General features: G+C 34.9%; 2 protein-coding genes across 2 annotated transcripts in view; both read right to left on the bottom strand.

The window, feature by feature from the left end:
- Positions 1-7,228: 7,228 nt before the first annotated feature.
- LOC132721490 (uncharacterized) lies at positions 7,229-11,048 on the bottom strand. Its single transcript, XM_060705802.1, has 2 exons — positions 10,422-11,048; positions 7,229-10,290 (listed from the first exon to the last, which is right to left on the bottom strand). The coding sequence occupies exons 1-2, from the start codon at positions 11,046-11,048 to the stop codon at positions 7,528-7,530; spliced, it is 3,390 nt and encodes a 1,129-aa protein (XP_060561785.1). The 3' UTR covers positions 7,229-7,527.
- Positions 11,049-11,398: 350 nt separating this feature from the next.
- LOC132721489 (serine-rich adhesin for platelets-like) overlaps positions 11,399-23,748 on the bottom strand; it is a 42,278-nt gene continuing 29,928 nt past the window's right edge. The window contains exons 15-21 of the mRNA XM_060705801.1: positions 22,789-22,918; positions 21,933-22,087; positions 20,764-20,900; positions 19,780-19,902; positions 18,741-18,910; positions 17,893-18,064; positions 11,399-16,974 (exon numbers count right to left, since the gene is read on the bottom strand). Coding sequence (XP_060561784.1) covers positions 11,399-16,974; positions 17,893-18,064; positions 18,741-18,910; positions 19,780-19,902; positions 20,764-20,900; positions 21,933-22,087; positions 22,789-22,918 — 6,463 coding nt within the window. The remainder of the gene's footprint in view (positions 16,975-17,892; positions 18,065-18,740; positions 18,911-19,779; positions 19,903-20,763; positions 20,901-21,932; positions 22,088-22,788; positions 22,919-23,748) is intronic.

Below are 23,748 nucleotides of genomic sequence, written 5' to 3'. Positions count from 1 at the left end.
AACGGCTGAAATAACATTGTTGCTCTGATTTTACCCGATCAAGCTCTCCTTTTAATGTCGCTATTCTTTCTTCAGATGCCTTTTTGGAAGCTGTTATAATTATTTCCTGCCGTGACAGGGTTTCTTTAACACTGTCACACGTATTCTTAATGCCTGAGGATTTTGCCTCGGAAATTTCATTTACCTCGTCACATTTACGATGGCAGTCTGCTAAGCACATGATGCAGATATATATTTCATGATTCTTCGCATTTATAAGATACCATGGTTTCTGGATGGTCGGGGCATCTCATCATTCTTCTTATAGCCTTAAATGTCCTGATTTCCTTTGATATATCTTCACCTTCCAACAAATGGTGATTTCTTAAAAGCTTCGCCTTTCTATGATCTCGAGCACAGTTAGGACACAAATGCTCAGAACAATCTACACAAAATGATGTTGCATCTAATTCTGTCCTTTCAAACAAACATGGTTCGCATAGAAATCTTTTGTTATCGGTCTCTTCGTTAGTGTTATTATCTATAATTTCCAAAACTGCCTTGTCCTTATCATGCGGCTTATTCGTGAGTTTGTTATCCATTATAATTTTTTAAGATATAAATGTATCAAAGTCTAGATGCGAATAAATATGCTTCTTTCTCTCTCTAAATAAAACATAATGACAGTTTTAAAACTTTGTATTAAAAATGTCCTGTCCTTTCAAATGGAAAAATCTATGTTATAACTTGTAGTATGTACAACATATACAAGTCAATTTATCGTTATAAATGTACATACGATTTCAAAGTAAGATAACATTTTATCAGTGTTTGTGGTAATTTTAAAGTGAACTTTTATCAGCAGACAATTTTTCAAAAACAAAAAGTCTAATTTTAGCGCTTAGCAATAAAATTTATTTTTTCGGGGAGTGGTGTAATTTTTCGAAAATAGGAATGATGTTTAAACTTTTTCTCATCTAATTCTAAGGGGTTGAAGAAATGCCTTGACGAGTGATGGCGCTAGTTTCGGTCTTGGCTTCGCGACAAATACATTTGTGTAGGAAACGATGTCTTTCAATTTTATAATATTGAATAATAATAGAGTTTCTGTATTAACTGTTATTTTTATTGTGACCCAACAAACAACGATTAAATATGTTTATTATATCGTTTCAAGCCTTAACACTTCATTACAGATTACCTGCCAAATAAAGACACCATTTAACTTTGTAATATTGTTCTAAAAATTAATAATAAGAATAGTGAAGAGTATAACTAATGGTATATAAACAAGGCAGCGGAAGATCGAAATAAGTTAATCTGCTGTAGTCATTCTTGTACCTTCATAAAATATTAAAATAATCGCTACAAGAGCTTTTTTTTGTTAGAATATTTTGCAAACAAGATCATTTAGGTAGGAAGTTTTCAAAGGTTCACACTGGATAACACAGTAGAAAGAACAAAAACTACAGAGTCCATTTATCGTTGTGATATGTTTTGAACTTTTAATTGTCACGAGACACATTGAGATAACATTTACCCAGTTATATTTAAGTTATGCATTTGCGCTTCTTCAAATTTGAAATTGGCCAAGTAATTTCAATATAAAACTATTTCTGATAGAATCATCACAGTGAAAATTCAGCATTTAAAACATGATGCAGTCTCGTCTGCTAATATTATGAAATATTAAGGACATATAAAACGCCATATCAGACAATTGCACTTTATCTGTTATTGCGGACTCATATTCATAATGTTGTATGGCTACAGAGCCCGAAATCGAATCATGAAGTCTGGGTAATAAGCCTGTGTTTGCCGGCAAATTTAATAAGAATTTCGCCTCTGAGCAAAGTCCGTGTGTGCCGGAAAATTTATTAAGAATTCTGCCTCTAAGCAAAGTCCGTGTATGCTTGCAAATTTGATAAGAATTCCGCCTGTGCGCAAGGCCCGTGTTTGCTGGCAAATTTAAATCGAACTCCTATCAGGATATTTGTTATTATGTAATCCATATCAAACAGATAACTTGCTTATATAAATATACAGTTATTTTTGGAAAATGGCAGCAAATTAGATCATTAACACAATATGGTGTTCCGTTAGGGCCATTGTGTTGCGATTGCCCTAACGGGATACCGTTATACAAAGTTGTATACACAATTAATTACTTGAATAATTTTCCTATATCTGACACTGTTAAAAAACATATGAGCCGCGTCACGACAAAACCAACATAATGGGTTTGCGACCAGCTTGCTGTTCGCTTAAACTCTATAACAAGTAGAGAAACTGATAGCGAACAACATGGATCCTGATCAGACTGCGCGGATGCGCAGGCTGGTCTGGATCCATGCTGGTCGCAAACCCATTATGTTGGTTTTGTCGTGACGCAGCTCATATATATGAGATTTGATACTGTTCATATATGTGAAATAGTTTATCATCGTTTCTGTAACAATGAAATTTTATCTTATATGAGCATTGTTTCATTATCGTAACTGGATTATTGTCCCCCTCGCATTCTCGAAAAATTAAAGGTGAAAAATGGGATCCGTCCGTCCGTCTGTACGTCCGTCCGTCCAAGTTTCGTGTCCGGTCCATAACTATCAAGATCAATGTCACACTTAGGGGGTCAAAACTTTGCATGGTCTGCTACAGCGTATATTTTGTGTCCGGAATATATACTTTTTCATCAATAAAGGGATTTTGAAATCACTTGGCTCAGATGTTTACAATAATAAGACAATATGTCATTCGCAACACCCAGACCCCTATCTTGAAGGTCAATGTCACACTTGGAGGTCAAAGCCTAAAATGGTCTGTCACAGGTTTGATGCCAAGTTAGTCATTGGTGAATCGTTCACATACCTTGATCGATGAAAAAGTAATGGACTGGACACAACATATACTCTGTAACAGACCATACACTGCATTTATTTTGTATTTGTCACATTTTGTGGCTTTGAAATAGTGATAACAACTATACAATTGTATTTCTGATGACACATACACAGTAGTTATTTCATAGTATTTATTTTATTAATTTATTGCTACTTCATACGCATGTCTAGCACTGATAAAAATTTTGGACTGAAAGTCCAGATTCATACGTTAATACTAGGTTTGTTGCTTTGTATTAACAAATTAATATAATAAGCTTTGGTTATGACTCGAAGTAGATCTACTTAATGAATTTATCAGTGAGTAAATTTCTTTATATTTATAATATATAAGGTTATGCATTGCCGGGTTTGTTGTTGGTCATCAATTATTCTCCTAATGATAATGTACAAGAATGCAGTATTAATCGGGCATAATTTTCCTGGACATATAATTGAAGTTCTATATTAGTCATGTTAGTTATCACTTATTTCCAATTCATTTACAGTTCACACAAACTTCTAATTAGAGTAGATAATAGTACATGTTGATTTTCTGCTAGTCTACTATACATTTGTACACACATCATCATAGCAGTATTATTTAGCAACATGTTAAGTAACAGTCCAGATTGGAGCGATTTAGTCTTATTTCTTTTTAATTTTAAATTTTTTTGTTGACTCCAACTAAATACAGTTAGTGTGATTTAGTTTATAATTTCCATACACTCATGTTTCGCTGTTTTAGTTTTTCAGTCATTGAATTTAAGATTCAAAATTACTGTTCTGAATTCTAATTTTGAATTTATTCTACTATACACTTAATCAAATTTTCTTAAAATTTACACTGACCTGAACTAATTTTCAATGGCCTTGGACCAGTGTTAAATTCTATGACTGGTTTTACAACAGTTTAAACACGATTACAACACAAGGTTAGTTTACAGTCCGTGTTAGTTGCATTTATACATATTCTAGTATACATGGCTTAATATATAGTTTATGTCTGCGTGACTTAGTTAACATTTAATACACATTTTCAACACAACATAGTTGACGATCCATGTGAGTGTGATTTTGTTTACAATTATACGCATCGTATGATAAATGACTTGGTTTATAATCCATGTCTGCTTGATAAAGTTTACAGTTCACACATAGTTTTATAATACATGTACATGTAAGTGTGATTTTGTTTACAATTCGCACACATCCCATGATACATGGCTCCGGTTATAGACCATGTCTTAGTGATTTAGTCTACCGATGATACACATGGTTTAGTTTACACGCATATTTCCTACACATGGTTTAGTTTACACTCCTGGTGAGTGTGATTGAGTTTAGAGTTCTCGCATATCCAATTATACATTGCTTAAGTTTATAGACAATGTCTGCGTGATTTAGTTTACAGTTCACGCCTATTTTCTACACATGGTTTAGTTTACAGTCCATGTGAGTGTGATTTAGTTTACAGTTCACACTTATCATATTATACATGGCTTAGTTTATAGTCCATGTCTGCGTGATTTAGTTTACAGTTCACGCCTATTTACACATGGTTTAGTTTACAGTCCATGTGAGTGTGATTTAGTTTACAGTTCACACTTATCATATTATACATGGCTTAGTTTATAGTCCATGTCTGCGTGATTTAGTTTACAGTTCACGCCTATTTACACATGGTTTAGTTTACAGTCCATGTGAGTGTGATTCAGTTTATAGTTCACACATATCCTATTGTACATGGTTTAGTTTAAAGCCCATGTCTGCGTGATTTAATTTACAGTTCACACTTATTTTTTCACACATGGTTTAGTTTACAGTCAGTGTGAGTGTGATTTAGTTTATAGTTCACACATAATTATCCTATTATACATGGTTTAGTCTATAATCATGTCTGCTTGATTTAGTTTTCAGTTCTCGCTTATTTTTTCACACATAGTTGAGTTTACATTCCGTGTGAGTTAGTTTACAGTTAACACATTCTATTATACATGGTTTAGTCTATAGTCCATGTTTGCGTGATTATGCTTATGAATCACGCACAATGTAGTCAGAATTAATTTAATAATCAATTACATTTCATACATTTAGTCTACCTTAATGACAAAATAATTCATATTTTTCAGATGAAACAGCCACAATTTCTCCTTACACCTGTTATTCAGGTCCACAACAAGGAAAAGCCAAACACCAAGAATGTTCAGTAAATCCTGCAAAAACCAAGACTAGTCAAGGGAGCAATCATTATCGTTGAATTAATAGTGCAAGCTGGCGGAAGGTTCCCTTTGTGGCGGTTTTTACCTCCCAGTTTGGTTATTTCGATACAAATATGTACATGCCATGTTTGTTATTATGTAACATTTGTCATGTTTGTTATTATGTAACATTTGTCATTTATGGCATTTAATAAATGCCCTATTTCATTCAACCTAAGTGTTGTGTTTTATCTCATACCAAACAAGTTCGTCTTGCCAGTTATATTTGCTTGACCTGGACAATGCATAAAAAGTAGTGTACGGTAAAACAGAATCAAAGTAAAATACTGGTATAGTAAGTAACTTGTTTATTGACGTGAAGTGACAAGTGTTATCAACAATACAATATGATACAACAATAAACGGAACACAAGCCCTACAAGGACAATGGCAATTATAACATCATTGATTATATTGGCATGGTACAACAACAATATATTGAGAGCTAGATAAAAATTGTATCATGTGGAAAATGGTTAACATGGAACAATACTTTTTAAGACACTTTACACATTTTGATATAAGCTTGAACTAGGTATTTAGAAACATTGCAACATGTAAGTACAAGATATTTCAACAGATGTTGCGACTGCTTTCACGCTCGTGCATTTGTGTATCATAGAACAGTTAAATGAGCAATTATCATTATATGACAAGATAAGATTTAGGAATTACATTTTTACTTCTTTCCATTCAACAAACGTAACAAATAAAAGAAGAGAACTGAAAAATTAAATATTTCTGGTTATAATGTGGTCGCATAGACCAGGAAATTTTGCACCGTAACTTTGCATATGACACATTGCGCTATGCCGTTCAACAGGTCTAAGAAAAATACAGTAATTGGAAAATAAGATATTTTTGGTAAATATGCGTCTCTACAAACAAGGAAATCTGACACTATTAATGTACACATTGTACAATAAAGTGAGGGCCTTAAATGATATACATGTACTTCCCATATTTGCTTTTAACTGAGAGTTGACCTTTTACACAGGCTCAATTGTAATTTTAACGTACATCTGTCGTATATAACTATTTGTATCTTAACAATAATAATATCAATACCAATAAATAATAACTAAGTTTCATAATAACAGGTTTTAAACTGTTAAAATTGTCTATGACGTCCGGTTCTTAATCAAGGTCTGTATTGTACATTACAAGGCTAGGAGAAATTGTATTGTACATTACAAGACTACGTGAAACTGTATTGTACATTACAAGACTACGAGAAACTGTATTGTACATTACAAGGCTACGAGAAACTGTATTGTACATTACAAGACTACGAGAAACTGTATTGTACATTACAAGGCTACGAGAAACTGTATTGTACATTACAAGGCTACGAGAAACTGTATTGTACATTACAAGGCTACGAGAAACTGTATTGTACATTACAAGGCTACGAGAAACTGTATTGTACATAACAAGGCTACGAGAAACTGAATTGTACATTACAAGGCAACGAGAAACTGTATTGTACATTACAAGGCTACGAGAAACTGTATTGTACATTACAAGGCTACGAGAAACTGTATTGTACATTACAAGGCTACGAGAAACTGTATTGTAGATTACAAGGCTACGAGGAGACACAGGCAAAATTTTAATTTCTTAGTTTTTAATTTTTCATTCATTATTCTGTAAATGTCATCAAAATGAATACACTAAACAGTAAAAAGAACAAAACTTTTCTCCATATAAAGAAAAAAAAAGGTGTTTTCCTAACTTGACCCGCGTGGGTCAGGTTAGAGCGGTATGATTTCAAAATAGTTGTTACTGTGTACTCTGGAAACGTTAAAGAACATGTCAAATCAATTACTTAGACTTGTTTTAATCATACAATATCTGCAATACCTGTTATAGTAACTTCCAGGGTTTGTTCAAATCACATGACTTGTTTTTAAACTATTCGGTGATTCTGTTGGCGACCAAATTTCGTTCAACATATATAAATATATTTAAGCTTCAAACCCAAAATATTTAGAATCTATACAGAAATTCATGCTGGGACTTTAGGAAAAGTCATTTTAGGGTGATTTGAGTACAGAAGATCATTTTTGTATTTTTGTCATTATTTTGCCTGTGTATCCCTTTTATTAAATACAGGAAAATACAGCTGAGCATCTATCCGAAATATGTATAGGCCTGTTTTCTACCTGATAGACCGAATATAATTACCTCTCTTTTTATTACATGGTATATCTTAGCATTGAATTCTTTGTTATTATATCTGTAAATATTACTGGATATGACCATATTTCCTAAATTGATTTTTTTCTAGACGGGTTATTACTGAAAAATCCAGATGGCGTATTATTTTGTAGGTAATTTACCAATGGCCAATTAAAAGAACTATTCATTCTTTAAAGCTATGTAATGCATTTTACTTGTAAACAGTGTTAGCTGTCCGGAACTTTCAATGACTCAAAAATGTCTCTCACTTCTGTAGAATATTGTCTATACACATCTGTGTAGTATTTAGCTAAACTGTCAAAATATTTAGATGCCTCTGCACGCACGTCATTTGTAGTTTGTTTTAATATCGTTTTACCCCTATTGAATATTTCATTCAATCGCGAATACGTCTGTTCAAATTTATTTTTCACTAAGACTCGAGCATTTAGAAGTGGTTTCACAATATAGTGGTCTATTCCGGTTTTACAATATTGCCATAATGCTTCAACTCTTTGCAACGCTTGTTCCAAAAGTTTTCTTGAGTTTTCATATGTTGTCACGACAACAGTCGTTGCTATGTCTTTCACCTTCTGGTACGTCTGGTAAACAATTCGTTTTCCTTCTTCATACGTTCTTATTACTGTGACTTTGATTTTTTTGAATGACAGTTTCGCTTTACCTTTAGTGACTTTAGTATTTCTTATATATTCGAAAGTTTCTTTTCTAGGATTAGGATAAGTATTATTGGAAGTTAAATCAGTTTTATGTCTGATAACGGACAATTTACGAGTTGTTTGAGATGCTAGGGAAGAAACAGATGCAGCTGTGGTAGTTTGTTCTCGAATGAGATTTTCTGATTTATTTCTGTCACTTTCAGATACTTGTGTCAAAATTGTTCCAAATTTTATAAACGGCTTTTTTGTTGTCGGCGGTATAGTTGTGTTATCTACCGAAAAATACATATGTCTAGGAGTTGATAAAGTGTGATTATTATAAGAAACCACTACACCTCCCAATGTGCTAATGCGTTCAGCTATCATTGACGAAGAAATACGGGATGAAGAGGAATTAACAACTCCTGGTGTAAAAGAACTAGAAACTGTCGTTGATTGAGTGGTAAGATTCATAAAAGATGTACCATTCGTTAGTGTTGTACTGTTTCCAATTGTTGCTGGTGAAGTGTACCTAGAGTAAGGTGTCACACTCTCCGACAAAGTTGTGTTTAAAGACGTAACTGAAGAAGAATGGAAAGGTATCGAAGAATCCACACCAACTGACGTCCTATTACTTTCAGGTGTTGCTGATGAATATTTTGTTTGCAATGACGAAAGTGCACTTCCTATTGAAGTCTTAAGTGCATTTACTTTTGTAGTTTCTTCAATTGTTTCAGGGGAAACTGATAGCGTTTCCTTTGATATATGAGTTGTTTCCGTTGTGTGCCGAGTATCTTTAACAATTGGGGAAGTTGTTTCAGGAGTTATCGATAACGGTGTGCCTGTTGTTGAATGAATTTCGTGGGTTGAATAATTCTTTGATACATCAGCATTGATATTATCTGTCGAGGCAGTACTTTCATCTATAGCAAGACTTTTATTAACGGCATGCTCTGTAATTTCTGACTCAGATGTTGATGTCGTATTTACTGAAGAGAATAATTTACTTACTATTGTTGTAGAAAGTTTAGTTGATGTCAGCGCAGTTTCTGATAATGCAGAAGGAGTAAATGTTGTACTTACTGATGCTGTAGTAATATTATGCAGAGATTCTTCTGTAATGTCCGTTTTGGAAGCGCTCGTTGACAGTGTTGAAAACGTTTCATTTTGGAAAAATTCAAGCGAGGATGATATGTTTACATCTTTTGTGGTTTTCTGTGCAGAAGAAGTGTCATATTGTGTTCTGTCTGTCGTTATTTCCGGAGATGTTTCTGAAAATACAGATGTCATGAATGATGTAGAACTTTCTACAAATGACTTAAACCAATCTGGCCACTCATCTGTGTTAAACATTTCTGTTATTGGGTCTAAAGTGTAATATTTGGTTTCCGATGAATGTGAAGAGTTTGTTGCCGATGGAGATGACGGTGTGAAATACTCGATTGATGACGGTGATGAAGATTGTGTGTGCGAGGACGACTGTGGCGAAGATGGCGATGATGATGATGATGACGAAGGACGCGCTAATGATGCATAAGATGATGAGGATGTTGGCGACGATGATGAAGGTGACGTTGGTGACCATGATATAGAGGTTGGCATTAATCTTTCCCCCATCTCTGTTACATTCAATACAGTTGATGTTAAAGATAGTAGTTCTGATGTGGATGGTTGAAGTATTTCCAACTTTGTAAGAGGCAAAGGCATGTGTTGAACTGGTTCCCTACTTTGCAGTGAAAATAAAGATGATAAATGTATTTCCGGATTTGTCGATGGCAATGAAGATTTTAAATGTATCTCCGAACTTATGAGTTTTAGTGGAGGTGATTGACGTACTTCTGAACTAGTTATTGATAGTGAAGATGTTGGATGTAGTTCTGAACTTGTTACTGTCAGTGATGATGGTGTATATAATTCTAAGCTTGAAGATGGCAGTGAAATTAAGGGATGGATTTCTACACCTGACATCCGCAGTGTAGATGATGGGTGTGGTTCTGAACTTTCTATTGTCAGTGAAGATAGTTGATGTACTTCTGAACTAGTTATTGACAGTGTGGGTGTTGAATATATTTTTGAACTTGTTACTGACAGTGATGATGATGTATATACTTCTAAACTTGAAAGTGGTGGTGAAATTAAGGGATGTATTTCTGAACTTGTCATTCGTAGTGTATAAGATGGATGTAGTTCTGAACTTTCTTCTGTCAGTGCCGATAACAGATGTACTTCTGAACTTGTTGATAAAGTATATATTTCTGAACCTTTTACAGTCAATGACGATGAGGTATCTTCTCCTGAGCTTGTTACTCTCAATGAAGATAGCTCTTCTTGAAACTAGTTCATTGACATTGCTAGATGTTTGCATGTAATTCTGGACTTGTCACTGTAAGTTGGAGACTCCGGATGTATTATACTTCTTAAAACTTTGGACATTGGTGGTGAAATTAAGGATATATTTTCAAAACTTGAACATCCGCCAGTGTAGCATGATTCGGTGTGAGGTCTTGAACTTTTCTACTTTTCAACTGAAAGAATAGTTGGTGTGGTTTCTGAATCTTGCATTCGCAGGTTTGAAGAATGATAGGTGTGGTTTCTGAACTTTCTACTGCCAGTGACGATGACAGATGTACCTCTGATCTTGTGGATGTCCATAAGGACGATGAAGAATATACTTCTGAACCTTTTAAAGTCGGTGACATTGAGGTATCTTCTTTTGAGCTTATTACTTTCAATGAAGATAAGATATGTACTTCTGAACTAGAAATTGACAGTGTAGATGTTTGCTGTAATTCTGGACTTGTCACTGTAAGTGGAGATGATGTATAAACTTCTAAACTTGACAGTGGTGGTGAAATTAAGGGGTGTATTTCTAAACTTGACATCCGCAGTGTAGCTGATTGGTGTTGTTCTGAACTTTCTACTTTCAATGAAGATAGTTGGTGTGTTTCTGAACTTGTCATTCGCAGTGAAGATGATAGGTGTGGTTCTGAACTTTCTACTGCCAGTGACGATGACTGATGTACCTCTGAACTTGTGGATGTCCATAAGGACGATGCAGAATATACTTCTGAACCTTTTAGAGTCAGTGACATTGACGCATCTTCTTTAGAGCTTGTTACATTCAATGAAGATAATAGAATTGCTACTTACTGAAACTAGTTGATTGACAGTGGGATGGTTGGATTTGTAGTCTGAACTGTCACTGTAAGTAATGCATAATGGCTGTTACTCACTGAACGCAGTCCGGTGTGTCAATTAAAGAATGGTGTTTGTACTTCTTAGAACTTGTCAATTGATTAGTGAAAATACTTGATGTAAGTTTCTGAAACATTGTTAGTCTGTAAGTGACGATTAATTTGATTTTACTTCTGGACTGCTATTAGCAGGTGTAGATGTTTGGTTCATTTCTTCGAACTTTGACCGGTACTCAATAAGGATGTGTTTATACTATATTCGAAAGTGGGCTGCTTGATGCATATGGTTTTTCAAAATAGTTGAAACAAAATACTCCGCAGAACTTGCTCATGGTCGACACGAAGGATTTTTCATATAGCGAATTAAAAGACACAGTTTCAAAACCTTCTTCTGTACTGTTTTTACCAGCTTTTGATACATTGGTAGAATTCAACTCGGTAGGTTCTGTTGTATATGACTGGTCTATTTCCGTTCCTATATATGAATCATTTTCTGTTGTGTATACTGAAGTTGAGTGACTATCACCCGATATAAAAGAGACATTCTTTCTGAAAAACATTTGAGTACTTTCAGTCGTCATTTGGTACTCCCTTGTATTAACGCTATCTTCTTGGTTTGTGACAAATTTCGTTACTAGTCGGGTACCTGTATCAATTATGTCTTTGCTGACAGTCGTAGGAACTGGTGTACCTGTGCTTCTTATTAATGTGTTCAATGTAGTTTTCTTCAAGTCAACTGTTGGTGGTTTGGCAGATATCTTTTTTGTTCTCCACTTTTGCGTTGATTTAAACTTTCTAAGATGTCTATGGGCCGCTAACCATGGATTAAATGGCTGATAATTGTTTTTCTTTGGTTTTCTAGTGACTTTTTTGGAAGGGACATTTATGTGCTTACGAGCCGCTAACCATGGATTTATATCATGATCAGGTATTTTAGTTGAATTTCTAGTTATCAAAATTGGTTTAGTGACTACTGTAGAGCTAATAAAATGTGTGTTATTTTTTGTTGAATCAGTAACAGAATTATTAGACAATGTAATGTCTTTTAAAACTAATGTTCCTTTTGTTTGTACATTTGGAAGCATTCTTGTAGTCCATGAAACACTTTCATTTACTCTGCGAATTGGTGAAGTGTAAAATGCACTAGTAACATTTTCTGTTACAACCATTTCGAAAGTCGGATATTGAGTGATTGTCCTATCTTTAAGATCCAGGTCAGCTTCTTTCAATACAGAAGTATTATGGATAGCATAAGTCTTTGTATAGAGATTAATTATGTCGGACTTATTATTAGCAAAAGTCATATTTACCCAAGTGGTATTGATTTCATCATCATGAGTCTCAGATTCGATTTTCGTTTCATTGATTTTGAAATCTATTAAATCCGTTTGTTGAACACTCACTGACTTCTCCGGAAGAAATTCTGGATAAGGACCATCTCCTGAACTGTCAATATTATATTCAGTATAATTAATAAAAGCATATTCGGTGTCTTTAGTAACTCGATCGGTCGTTGTAGACCATGTTATTGATTGATTAACACTTTCATTATTGAACTCATTTAACTTATTCGAAGAATAATTCATTCTAGTAACATTTTCGGTCTTTGATATCGTTGCAGTACTAGTAGAACGTTCATAAAGAATTGTCTCACCACTGCCATCGTACAGTTCGCTTCCATCATAAATCAAAGGAATGGTTTCTGTTCTTTCTTCTTTCAATGTGACATTGTCAATTTCCTCTCCTGAAGATTCATATTCACTAAATAATACTTGTTTTATGTCGATTGTTTCCAAAGATTCATTTCCTCCAGATGATAAATGTGGGTTATCGATTTCTTCACCAGAAGATTCATATTCACTAGATGATAAATGCAGAATATCGATTTCTTCACCAGAAGATTCATATTCACCAGATGATAAATGTGGTATATCAATTTCTTCACCAGATGATTCATATTCACTAGATGATAAATGTAGTATATCAATTTCTTCTCCAGAAGATTCATATTCACTAGATGATACTTGTTTTATGTCGATTGTTTCTAAAGATTTATTTTCTCTAAATGAAAAATGTGGTATATCAATTTCCTCTCCTGAAGATTCATATTCACTAGATGATACTTGTTTTATGTCGATTGTTTCCAAAGATTCATTTTCTCCAGATGATAAATGTAGTATATCAATTTCTTCTCCTGAAGATTCATATTCACTAGATGATACTTGTTTTATGTCGATTGTTTCCAAAGACTCATTTTTTCCAGATGATAAATATGGTATATCAATTTCCTTCCCTGAAGATTCATATTCACTTGATGATACTTGTTTTATGTCGATTGTTTCCAAAGACTCATTTTCTCTAGATGATAAATGTAGTAAATCAATCTCTGCTCCTGAAGATTCATATTCACTAGATGATTCTTGTTTTATGTCGATTGTTTTCAAAGATTCATTTTCTCCAGATGATAAATGTAGTATATCAATTTCTGCTCCTGAAGATTCATATTCACTAGATGTTACTTGTTTTATGTCGATTGTTTCCAAAGATTCATTTTCTCCAGATGATAAATGTAGTATATCAATTTCTGCTCCTGAAGATTCATATTCACTAGATGTTACTTGTTTTATGTCGATTGTTTCCAAAGATTCATATTCACCAGATGATATATGTGCTATATTAATTTCCTCTCCTGAGGTTTCATATTCACTAGATGATAAATGCAGTATATCTATTTCTTCACCAGAAGATTCATATTTCCCAGATGATATATATGGTATATCGATTTCTTCACCAGATGATTCATATTCACTAGATGATACTTGTTTTATGTCGATTGTTTCCAAAGATTCATTTTCTCCAGATGATAAATATGGTATATCAATTTCCTCTCCTGAAGATTCATATTCACTAAATAATACTTGTTTTATGTCGATTATTTCCAAAGATTCATTTTCTCTAGATGATAAATATGGTATATCAATTTCCTCTCCTGAAGATTTATTTTCACTGGATAATACTTGTTTTATGTCGATTGTTTCCAAAGACTCATTTTCTCCAGATGATAAATGCAGTATATCGATTTCTTCACCAGAAGATTCATATTTACTAGATAATACTTGTTTTATGTCGATTGTTTCCAAAGATTCATTTTCTCCAGATGATGAATATGGTATATCAATTTCCTCTCCTGAAGATTCATATTCACTAGATGATAAATGCAGTATATCGATTTCTTCACCAGAAGATTCATATTCACTAGATGATAAATATGGTATATCAATTTCTTCTCCTGAAGATTCATATTCACTAGATGATACTCGTTGTATGTCGATTGTTTCCAATGATTCATATTCACCTGATGAAACATGTTGCACATCACCTTCCTCTCCAGAAGATTCATATTCACTAGATGATACTTGTGGTATTTCGATTGTTTCTAAAGATTCATATTCTCTAGATGATAAATGTGGTATATCAATTTCCTCTCCTGAAGATTCATATTCACTAGATGATACTTGTTTTATGTCGATTGTTTCCAAAGATTCATTTTCTCCAGATGATGAATATGGTATATCAATTTCCTCTCCTGAAGATTCATGTGCACTAGATGATACTTGTTTTATGTCGATTGTTTCCAAAGACTCATTTTCTCCAGATGATGAATATGGTATATCAATTTCCTCTCCTGAAGATTCATGTGCACTAGATGATAAATGCAGTATATCGATTTCTTCACTAGAAGATTCATATTCACTAGATGATAAATGTGGTATATCGATTTCTTCACTAGAAGATTCATATTCACTAGATGATAAATGTGGTATATCGATTTCTTCACCAGATGATTCATATTCACTAGATGATAAATGGTGTATAACGATTTCTTCTCCAGATGATTCATATTCAACAGATGAAATATTTTTCGTTTCTGTTTCTTCTCCAGAATAGTCATTGTATTGACCTAATGATTCTTGTTCTGAACTAATTGCTTCTCCAAAATAATGAGTACTAGATGATACGTTCTGTACGTCAAAAATTTCCCCAGACGACTCAATTACATCTGAGGATAAATGTTTTTCTTTATGCTTTTCCCATTGCAAATCAGTTTCATCTCTTTTCTTATTTGCCCCACTTGTAGTGAAATAATGTTCAAAAGAAATTGATGTTGATTGATTTGATGTGAGGTTTATGCCAGCAGTGTCATCGACGGTCAATAAATGTGTCAGTGTTTCCGTAAATGAACTGTAAGTTGTCATCCTGTCTGAAACTGTTTCCAAGGCTGTCATGTTCACTTGAGAATCTGTTTCAACCCCTGCAGTAATGGAAATATTATCGTAAACATATGTCGATGTTGAGTTGACAGAATAGCCTTCAGTGGATTGTGAAAATTCAAAAGATTCCGTTGGTGTGGTAGCTGTGCCAATGTATTGTTCATGTTCTGTTTTATCAAGTTTTATAGATTCAGTGGTTCCTAAAGCTGTGCCAATTGAAGGTATATGAAAGCCGCTTGCATTTAAATTGTCCTCATCTGTTACATTGTTAAAAGAAGGTATTAATGTAGATGCATTCATTTCTGTGCCTGATTCTGTTGTATTTGTTGAAAGTAATGTTACGAGTGCATGAGTGGATGATGGTTGCGTCGTAGTTAATGTTACATTTTGAGACAACGATTTTGTAGATAAAGAGATAAAAGTTGAAGATGAAGATTCATTATTTGGTAATGAAGACGTCAATTCATACCTTGGAGAACTGATGTTTTGAAGTGAAGATGTTGAAGTTGTTGATGTTATTACTGTTGGTGGTGGTGGTGGTATTAGTGGTGGTGGTGGTATTAGTGATGATGATGATGGTGACGATGGTGTTGTTGTTGTTGGTGCTGGTTGTATTGTTGTTGTTGTTGTTGCTGCTGCTGTTGTTGTTGTGGTCGTCGTTGGTGTTGGTGGTGTTGGTGGTGATGATGGTGTTGTTGTTCTTGGTGGTGGTTTTGTTGTTGTTGTTGTTGTTGTTGTTGCTGCTGCTGTTGTTGTTGTTGATGATGATGGTGGTGGTGGTGTTGTTGGTGGTGGTGGTGGTATTAGTGACGATGATGATGATGGTGATGTTGTTGCTGGTGTCATTGTTGTTATTGGTGTTGGTGGTGGTGATGATGTTGTTGTTGTGGTTGCTACTGTTGTTGTAGATGATGATGTTGTTGATGATGATGTTGTTATTGTTGTTAATGTAATTTCACACTTAAATCCTATAAATCCGTCTGGGCATTCACATGTAAAGTCGTTTAGCCGGTCTTTACACGAACCTCCATTTTCACAAGGATCACTTTCGCATTCGTCAATTTCCTGTTCACACTTAGTTCCATGAAACCCTGTGCCGGAACAATCACAACGATACCGTCCAATCAAATCTATACAAAGTCCCCCATTAAGGCACGGGGATTCCGTCATCAGACACTCGTCCGTTTCTATTTCACAGTTCCTTCCCTCGTAGCCGGCCATACACGCACATAGATAGTTTCCAAACGTATTTACACACAATCCCCTGGCATTACAAACTTCAGAACCGTTGTTACACTCGTTTATATCTGATTCACACCACAGACCGTAGAACTGCTCAGTACAATGACACTCAAAAGTAGTCTCTAAACTTGAACATGTAGCTCCGTTAAGACAATAGTTGGGATCACAATAATCTATTCGGGCTTCGCAGAGTTCACCAGTATAGCCATACTGACATTGACACTCGAAAGAGTTTACTTTATCTATACACCTGCCGCCATTTCCACATGGATCACTAAGACATTCGTCAATGTTGTGCTCACAGTTCTTTCCTATTAATGAAAAGGCATGACTTTCTTTATATTTTTATCCCATAAAAAGCATGGTTTCTTTGACAAATGCAAGCATTAACCGGAATCTCTTTATCTAAAGAAGTCTATATTGCAACTGGTAGTTTCTTTTACAAAACAAGACAAGCATATGTTTTGAGAAGCAATCACCTAGTTAACATTGAATATCAAATGAAATTATTTCTATACAATTATATAATTATCATATTGTTTTATAATGTACCAATTGAACCATTAAAAAGGTTAAAACTAATTTACTCATACAAGTAAATTGTTACAGTCATGATGAAATGATGACATCTACAATACAACAATTTAAAGGACCATTATGCCTCAGAAATGTTTATAGTTTTTAAAAAAAAGTTGCCAATTATCTGAACCATCTGTTTCTTCTGTTGCGTTCTGGTATTTAGTACAATTATTGTGATTTAGTATTTCGTTTGGATGTCGAAATATTACTTTGCTTACATTTTGCTTCTATTATGGCAAATAATTTCATAATTAGAGCTTCTCTTGCCGGGAAACCAGCATCTAAAATGCTTTAAGTGTTATTTAAACGGTATACTATTCATGTTTGCCCTTTCTACTGGAGGTAAAAATTAAATAAGCCGCGTCACGACAAAACCAACATAATGGGTTTGCGACCAGCATGGATCCAGACCAGCCTGCGCATCCGCGCAGTCTGATCAGGATCCATGCTGTTCGCTTTCAGTTTCTCTACTTGTTATAGGGTTGGTAGGTGAACAGCATGGATCCTGATCAGACTGCGCGGATGCGCAGGCGGATCTGGATCCATGCTGGTCGCAAACCCATTATGTTGGTTTTGTCGTGACGCGGCTTAAATATTTCTGAGACATAATGTTCCATTGATAATATGATATCTATGAACTTTAATATTACCTATGAAACCTGGGAAACATTCACACATATAATTTCCAGGTAAGTCTATGCACCTGTCAGCACTTACACATGGGTTTGATAAACATTCATCTAGGTCCACCTCACATCGCTCCCCAGAAAACCCGTCCTGACATACACACATATAATCCCCTATCTGATCAATACAAACTCCCTGAAATTGATATACTTGTACGTCATTCGTCTGAATTAATTCTTGAGTTAGTGAATAAACTGAGAAAAATATGTTTCACCGTTATTTGCTTTATATGAAAAGAAATAATTAAGTTATCTCTTATGTAATGGTTTTTGAACGAATATTATTTAATATATAACCTTGCTATAAAACTTAAATGTTCAACCTTGACAAAATAATGATTTCACCTGACTCGGGCAAAAATTTCGTTCTCTCACCCTCTTTATACATGTATAATGTTAGCAATTCAACGTGTAGCTAAGGGAGACAATTCTTCAGTGTATAAAACAGTAAATTGCTGTAATATGGGTTGGAGTTGCTCCCCTTAGAAGTAAATTGTCTCCTGTAGTTCTTTTTAGAATGGCTATTCATGTATTTTATGTTTGTTTTTTCTAGTTTTATATATATGTATAAATGTATAGATGAGACTTTAAAAAATAAATAAATAAATAAATATAATTAATCATCTCTTATCGTCAGTACTTAACTGAATTAATTAAGTGCCTTACAGCCTTTTGTATCTTGGAAATTATTTTCAAATTGACAAATATGTACAACACAAAATGGAAAAATTAGCAATTTCATTTTCTTTTTTAAAAATTAAAAAAAATATTTAATGAAAAGTAGAATAGTTCAGTTATAAACTATAGTTTACCCCGTTTAAGCATGGACTCGATCTACATTCGTCTATTTCAACTTCACACAATAATCCGGCAAACCCGCGGGCACATGTACAGATGAAACTGTTGGACGCATCCAAACATTTCCCGCCATTTTGACATGGACCGCTTGCACATTCGTTTATTTCAGCCTCACAGGTAAACCCTGTAAACCACAAACCAATCAATAACGATAAGCAACCAACCTATTCAATTTGCCTATTTTCCGAGATATTCAGTAGCCTTCAGAATGTAATGTGGTAGACATTCCTTATAAAACTTTTTTTCAGCCTCCCGCGACATATGCCAGTAAGAGTAGGGTAGGTAGGTAAGTAGGTAGGCAGTAAAGTAGGTAGGTTAATTATCCAAACTATTTTTTCGTTTGAACATAATTTTATTTATTTTTGAATTTAAAAGAATGTGAATGCTCAGTATCAGTTTAAAGTTTAGAACCAATTGGTTGTTTGTTTGTTTGTTTCATTTTACTCCTTTAGCCAACAGTATTTCAGTCATATAGGTGGGTAGTTTCCTAACCATCGTTCCTGGAGAGTTACACCAGTACTAGACTACCTTCCTCCATGCTAAACTAACAAATCATCTCCCGGGGATCGAACCCACGCCAGAGAGGTAACTGGATTAGAAGTCATCGACTCTAACCCCTTGACCACGGAGGCGGTCTTTAGAACCAAAGTTTTAAAGTTTATTCAGCATACTATCTATGTTTGTATATTCAAAATTGAAAAAAAAACACGAGACAGAAAGACTCTTTGACAAACAGACTCTGCTTCCTGTTTGCAGCAACTGAATCAGATGTAGACCAGGCGATCATGTTCTGAACTGTTAACTATTTATTTCCAAATTTTCCCTAAAAATGAGGGAAGGTTCAGCCCAGATTGAAAGCATTGTTCACATTTTTTTTTATTAGTTTATAAATCATTCATCTACCAATCGGCATAGTTTACTGTCTAGATGCATTTACGCTAGTAGTCTTGAAACGACGTGCATAAAATAAGCAATCATGTAACAAAGACGTACCTGTTCGGCCTTGTGGACACAGGCAGCTATAAAAGTTGACACCGTCAATGCAGGTGGCACCATAGTAACAACGGTTTCCGACACAATCGTCAATATTTGTCAGGCAGTCATCACCTCTCCAACCTGTCAATATATATTTACATTATTTCCTGGACAAACTACTCCCTGAATTCAACCATTTGCTTCTTTTATCGTTTGTTTATTTATATGTGCAGAGTATGAATACGAATTAACACAAAAAGCATGTTTTGAATGGGTCACTTAACCCATTACTGCATGAGCATTTTGTGGAAAATGGCTGTTTTCATTGAAAAGTCTCCAGTTACAAGTTCAAATTGCTATAAAACTATAAAAACTGCCTCAATACTAATCAAACTTGGCGACCATTGCCTTTGTATCTTAAATTTCAAGTTACCAGGGCAACGTGGGGACATCTCAAAATTGCCAAAAATCACTTTTTACGTTAATTTTTTCCATCAAAATTGATTTCAAAGTGCTGCAATCTCTCAATGGATTGAGATAGAGTCAAAGGCTTTTCAGCGTTGGTTACGTTACACGTTACCTTATGATCGATCTAGGGTCATTTTAAGCCTCTCACAAGTCCAAAATATCTTGGCGATGAGGGGGCCTTCCGCCATCCTTCAATCCCCCAAACAGACCGGGGGAACATCCCCCTTCTGGCAACTCCTGGTGTATCTTTTGGATAGGGGGCGTGCCGAAAAAGTGCTCAATATTTTAAAAACATTTTTCAAACAAAAACAAGTGCTGGGGATCTAAATAAGGCATTTTTCACCATTTGTGACCCCAAAAGGGCGGCTGAAAAAGGCGTGAAAAAGCGTGTATATCTGGCAATGGGTTAAGGATCTATCAAACAAATACTTAGTAACTGACAAAACACAACAGGTCCATACTATTTAATTGTGTAATGTGTCTGAAATGATGTTGGATGATTAAACAAGTGAACATGAAATATAACAATGTTACCTTGTTTACATATTTTAGCTCCTGTGGAAGGATCACACTTGTAATGACCGGTCTCGTCGTCTGTTTCCTTGCAATATATTCCACATTCCGGACCGTAGAAGTTAAGTTCACAGTAAACTTTTAGTTCCATGTCAAATCTGAATAATTGAAGAACGAACAGTTAGAATTGTTCACTAATTCAACACAAAACATTTGTTTTATGTTTAAGGTAATATATATCAACCGAGAACCTGTAAGGACGAGTAGCGGAAATACTAATCTTGTCCGAGAACCTGCAAGCACGAGGAACATACTAACCTTTTCCGAACAGAAGTAAAAATATTAACCTTGTACAAGCATTTGTTTTCACGAGTAGTGAAACTAATAAACTTGTCCGAGAATCTGTTGACTGGAGTACTGGAAATACTAACCTTGTTCGAGAACATGTTAGCACGGGTAATGGATATTTTAACCTTGTCCGAGTATCTGTTAGAAACGAGTAGTGGAAATACTAACCTTGTCCGGGAACAATTAGCTCGAGTAGCGGAAATACTTACATTGTCCGAGAACCTGTAAGGGCAAGTAGTTGAAATACTTACCTTGTTCGAGTTCTTGTTAGATGAGTAAAGGAAATACAATCATTGTCCGAGAACTTTTTGACGCGAGTAAAGGAAATGCTAACCTTGTGAGAGTACCTTTTAGCACTAGTCGCGAATATGCATAATACATGCACAAACCTATGGTGGCAGATTTGGAACACTTTTGTGCGTCGTGTTGTAGCTAGCGGCAGTAAGAAAAAACGCCAAACGGCGCCTTGTCGCACTGTCGTCTTGTCGTCCTGTCGCTAACGATGCACGCCTAACGGCGCGTTGTCATGCGGCGTGTTGTCGATTTATATAAGCCAAGCGACAGGGCGACATCGCGATAACACGCCGCACGACAACGCGCCGTTTGACGTGCTTCGCAAGCGACAGAAAGACAAGACGACAATGCGCCGTTTGACGTTTTGTCGTGCTGTCGCTAGCGACAAGACGAAAAGGCAATAACGATATAGGTTGTGTTGTCGCTATCGGCAACGCAACGCGCAAGTGTACCAAATCAGCCATCATACAAACCTTACCCGAGTACCAGTTAACACTAGTCGTGAACGTGTCCCTGTTATAGCATAATTATGTAGCGGAAATACTAACCTTGTCCGAGAACCTGTTAGCACGAGTGATTCCTGCGGGGCGTCAATTTCTCTCCGAAGGTCCCGGGTGTTGTACTGGTATTCATAATGATCAATGAAGTCATACTCGTCGTCACCGTCTGTATCATGAACGTCAATTTTTACCTTGACAACGCCCTGGATTAAATGGTATCATTGTTATTATGTTGTATGTATCATAAAGAATTGTTATAAGCTTTTAGGGATCCATTTAGTTGGCTAGTTAATATAAACTTTCACTAAGATATGAAATGTATAGTTACAAGCAAGAATAATCTGCATGCATTGAATTGTGTGATATGTTTTGTTTTAAAAAAATTTCTAGATAGATCTTAATGTTTCTAATAACCATTTTTAGTGTTATTTTATATATAACACTGCGTACGATATACAATGCAATAACACACATGCAATGGGTAGCGCTGAGACTTTTTTAAAAACATATCAAATGTCTTAACTAAATTTCATACAGCAAAATTCCTTATAAATAAAGAGAAAACGGAATCCCTTAAGAACGCACAAAACGACAAAACTGAAAATGTTGCTCGGTTTAATTGATTGAGATGGTCGGTACTGGTAAATGCAAGTTACCGTACACGCCCCCTAGCACCGGCTTAAGCAGAATTCAACATTAAACATGAATTGATGGTTTAAAAAATGGTACACCCGCACATGTTTTCATAAGGCGATTATCATGAAACCTACAATAACCCGAGCTTAATTCGCGGAGGGTCAACAGGAGTTTTCTACCACCAGTAAATTGGAAAGTTGTGACTTGTAATGCGTTGGTGCGTCATAATAAACTCAACCAAAAAATATAAACCTATGCTTATACCTACCGGCCATGTTCCAAATTGAAACTTAATTGGATTACTTGCAGCTCCCACGTTGCCATTAAACGTGATTTTATTGCCCCCGACCTGATCAATTTCTTGCTGACCATATTCACACTCGGACATGCTGCTTGATCTAAAAGCAAGAGAAGAATTTTTCTTAGTTTGTTTAGAATATAAACCTGATGAAGAATCTAAAGTTGAAATGTCGTTTCTTTTGTTGTTGTTGTTGCTAACATGCGTGTGTGTGTGTGTTGCTGTTGTTGTTTTTAATGTAAATTGGAGTTGATATCTCTATCCATACTTGTACAATATATAAATAGAAACAGAAAGAATAACTTATTCGTTTTAAGGACCTATTCAAATGCCTTGTGTAATCTCATTTCTTTATCTGTTTTGTATCGTACAGTCCTGTCTGCGAACAAACTTAAGTAACATACTTGGGTTGACAACCTCATTTTCGCGCGGACTTTGACTGATGGTACTTATAGTTATTATTATGATAAAAAATACCATGAGGTGTGATGGAAAAAGAAATCACAAGGTGTGATAGAGCCATGTCACGTCAGCTTAAATATACTCCATGTGGACAGACAGGGAGGGGAGGGATGTTTATGTCTCCATTCAATGTAATTGGTTAGAGCCGAAATATCAAAAACGATTATATGCATGTATTAAAACGAAGATTATATAAAACCTTGACATAAATGGTAAAGAATTATGACCATTGAACAGAACAAACATGTACTTTGGTTAGAACCGTAACACATAAGATATATATAGAAAAATTCATAGCTCAACATTCATAGCTGGATAACACTTTTTTTACAAGTACATGTTTATTTATAGAAACACTTTGATAAGATTCCAAAATACAATAGTCGTTTACTAAACAATATTGTAAATGTCATTGTAACATAATATATATGTATTAATGAGCAGTTATAAGAAGAATCAACGTTAATA

The sequence above is a fragment of the Ruditapes philippinarum genome, unplaced genomic scaffold (assembly GCF_026571515.1).
Source record: "Ruditapes philippinarum isolate M1 unplaced genomic scaffold, ASM2657151v2 ctg3247_1_1_1_1, whole genome shotgun sequence".
Lineage (NCBI taxonomy): Eukaryota > Metazoa > Mollusca > Bivalvia > Venerida > Veneridae > Ruditapes > Ruditapes philippinarum.
This window is presented reverse-complemented; position numbering and strand designations above follow the sequence as displayed.

Excerpts from the sequence above, each read along its gene's own strand:
- LOC132721490 (XM_060705802.1), bottom strand. The coding sequence starts at position 11,048 with ATGTCACTGACTCTAAAAGGTTCAGAAGTATATTCTGCATCGTCCTTA. Across the intron at positions 10,291-10,421 it reads CTACACTGGCGGATGTTCAA|TTTCAAGAAGAGCTATCTTC; the intron begins GTTTTGAAAATA and ends TCAATGAACTAG.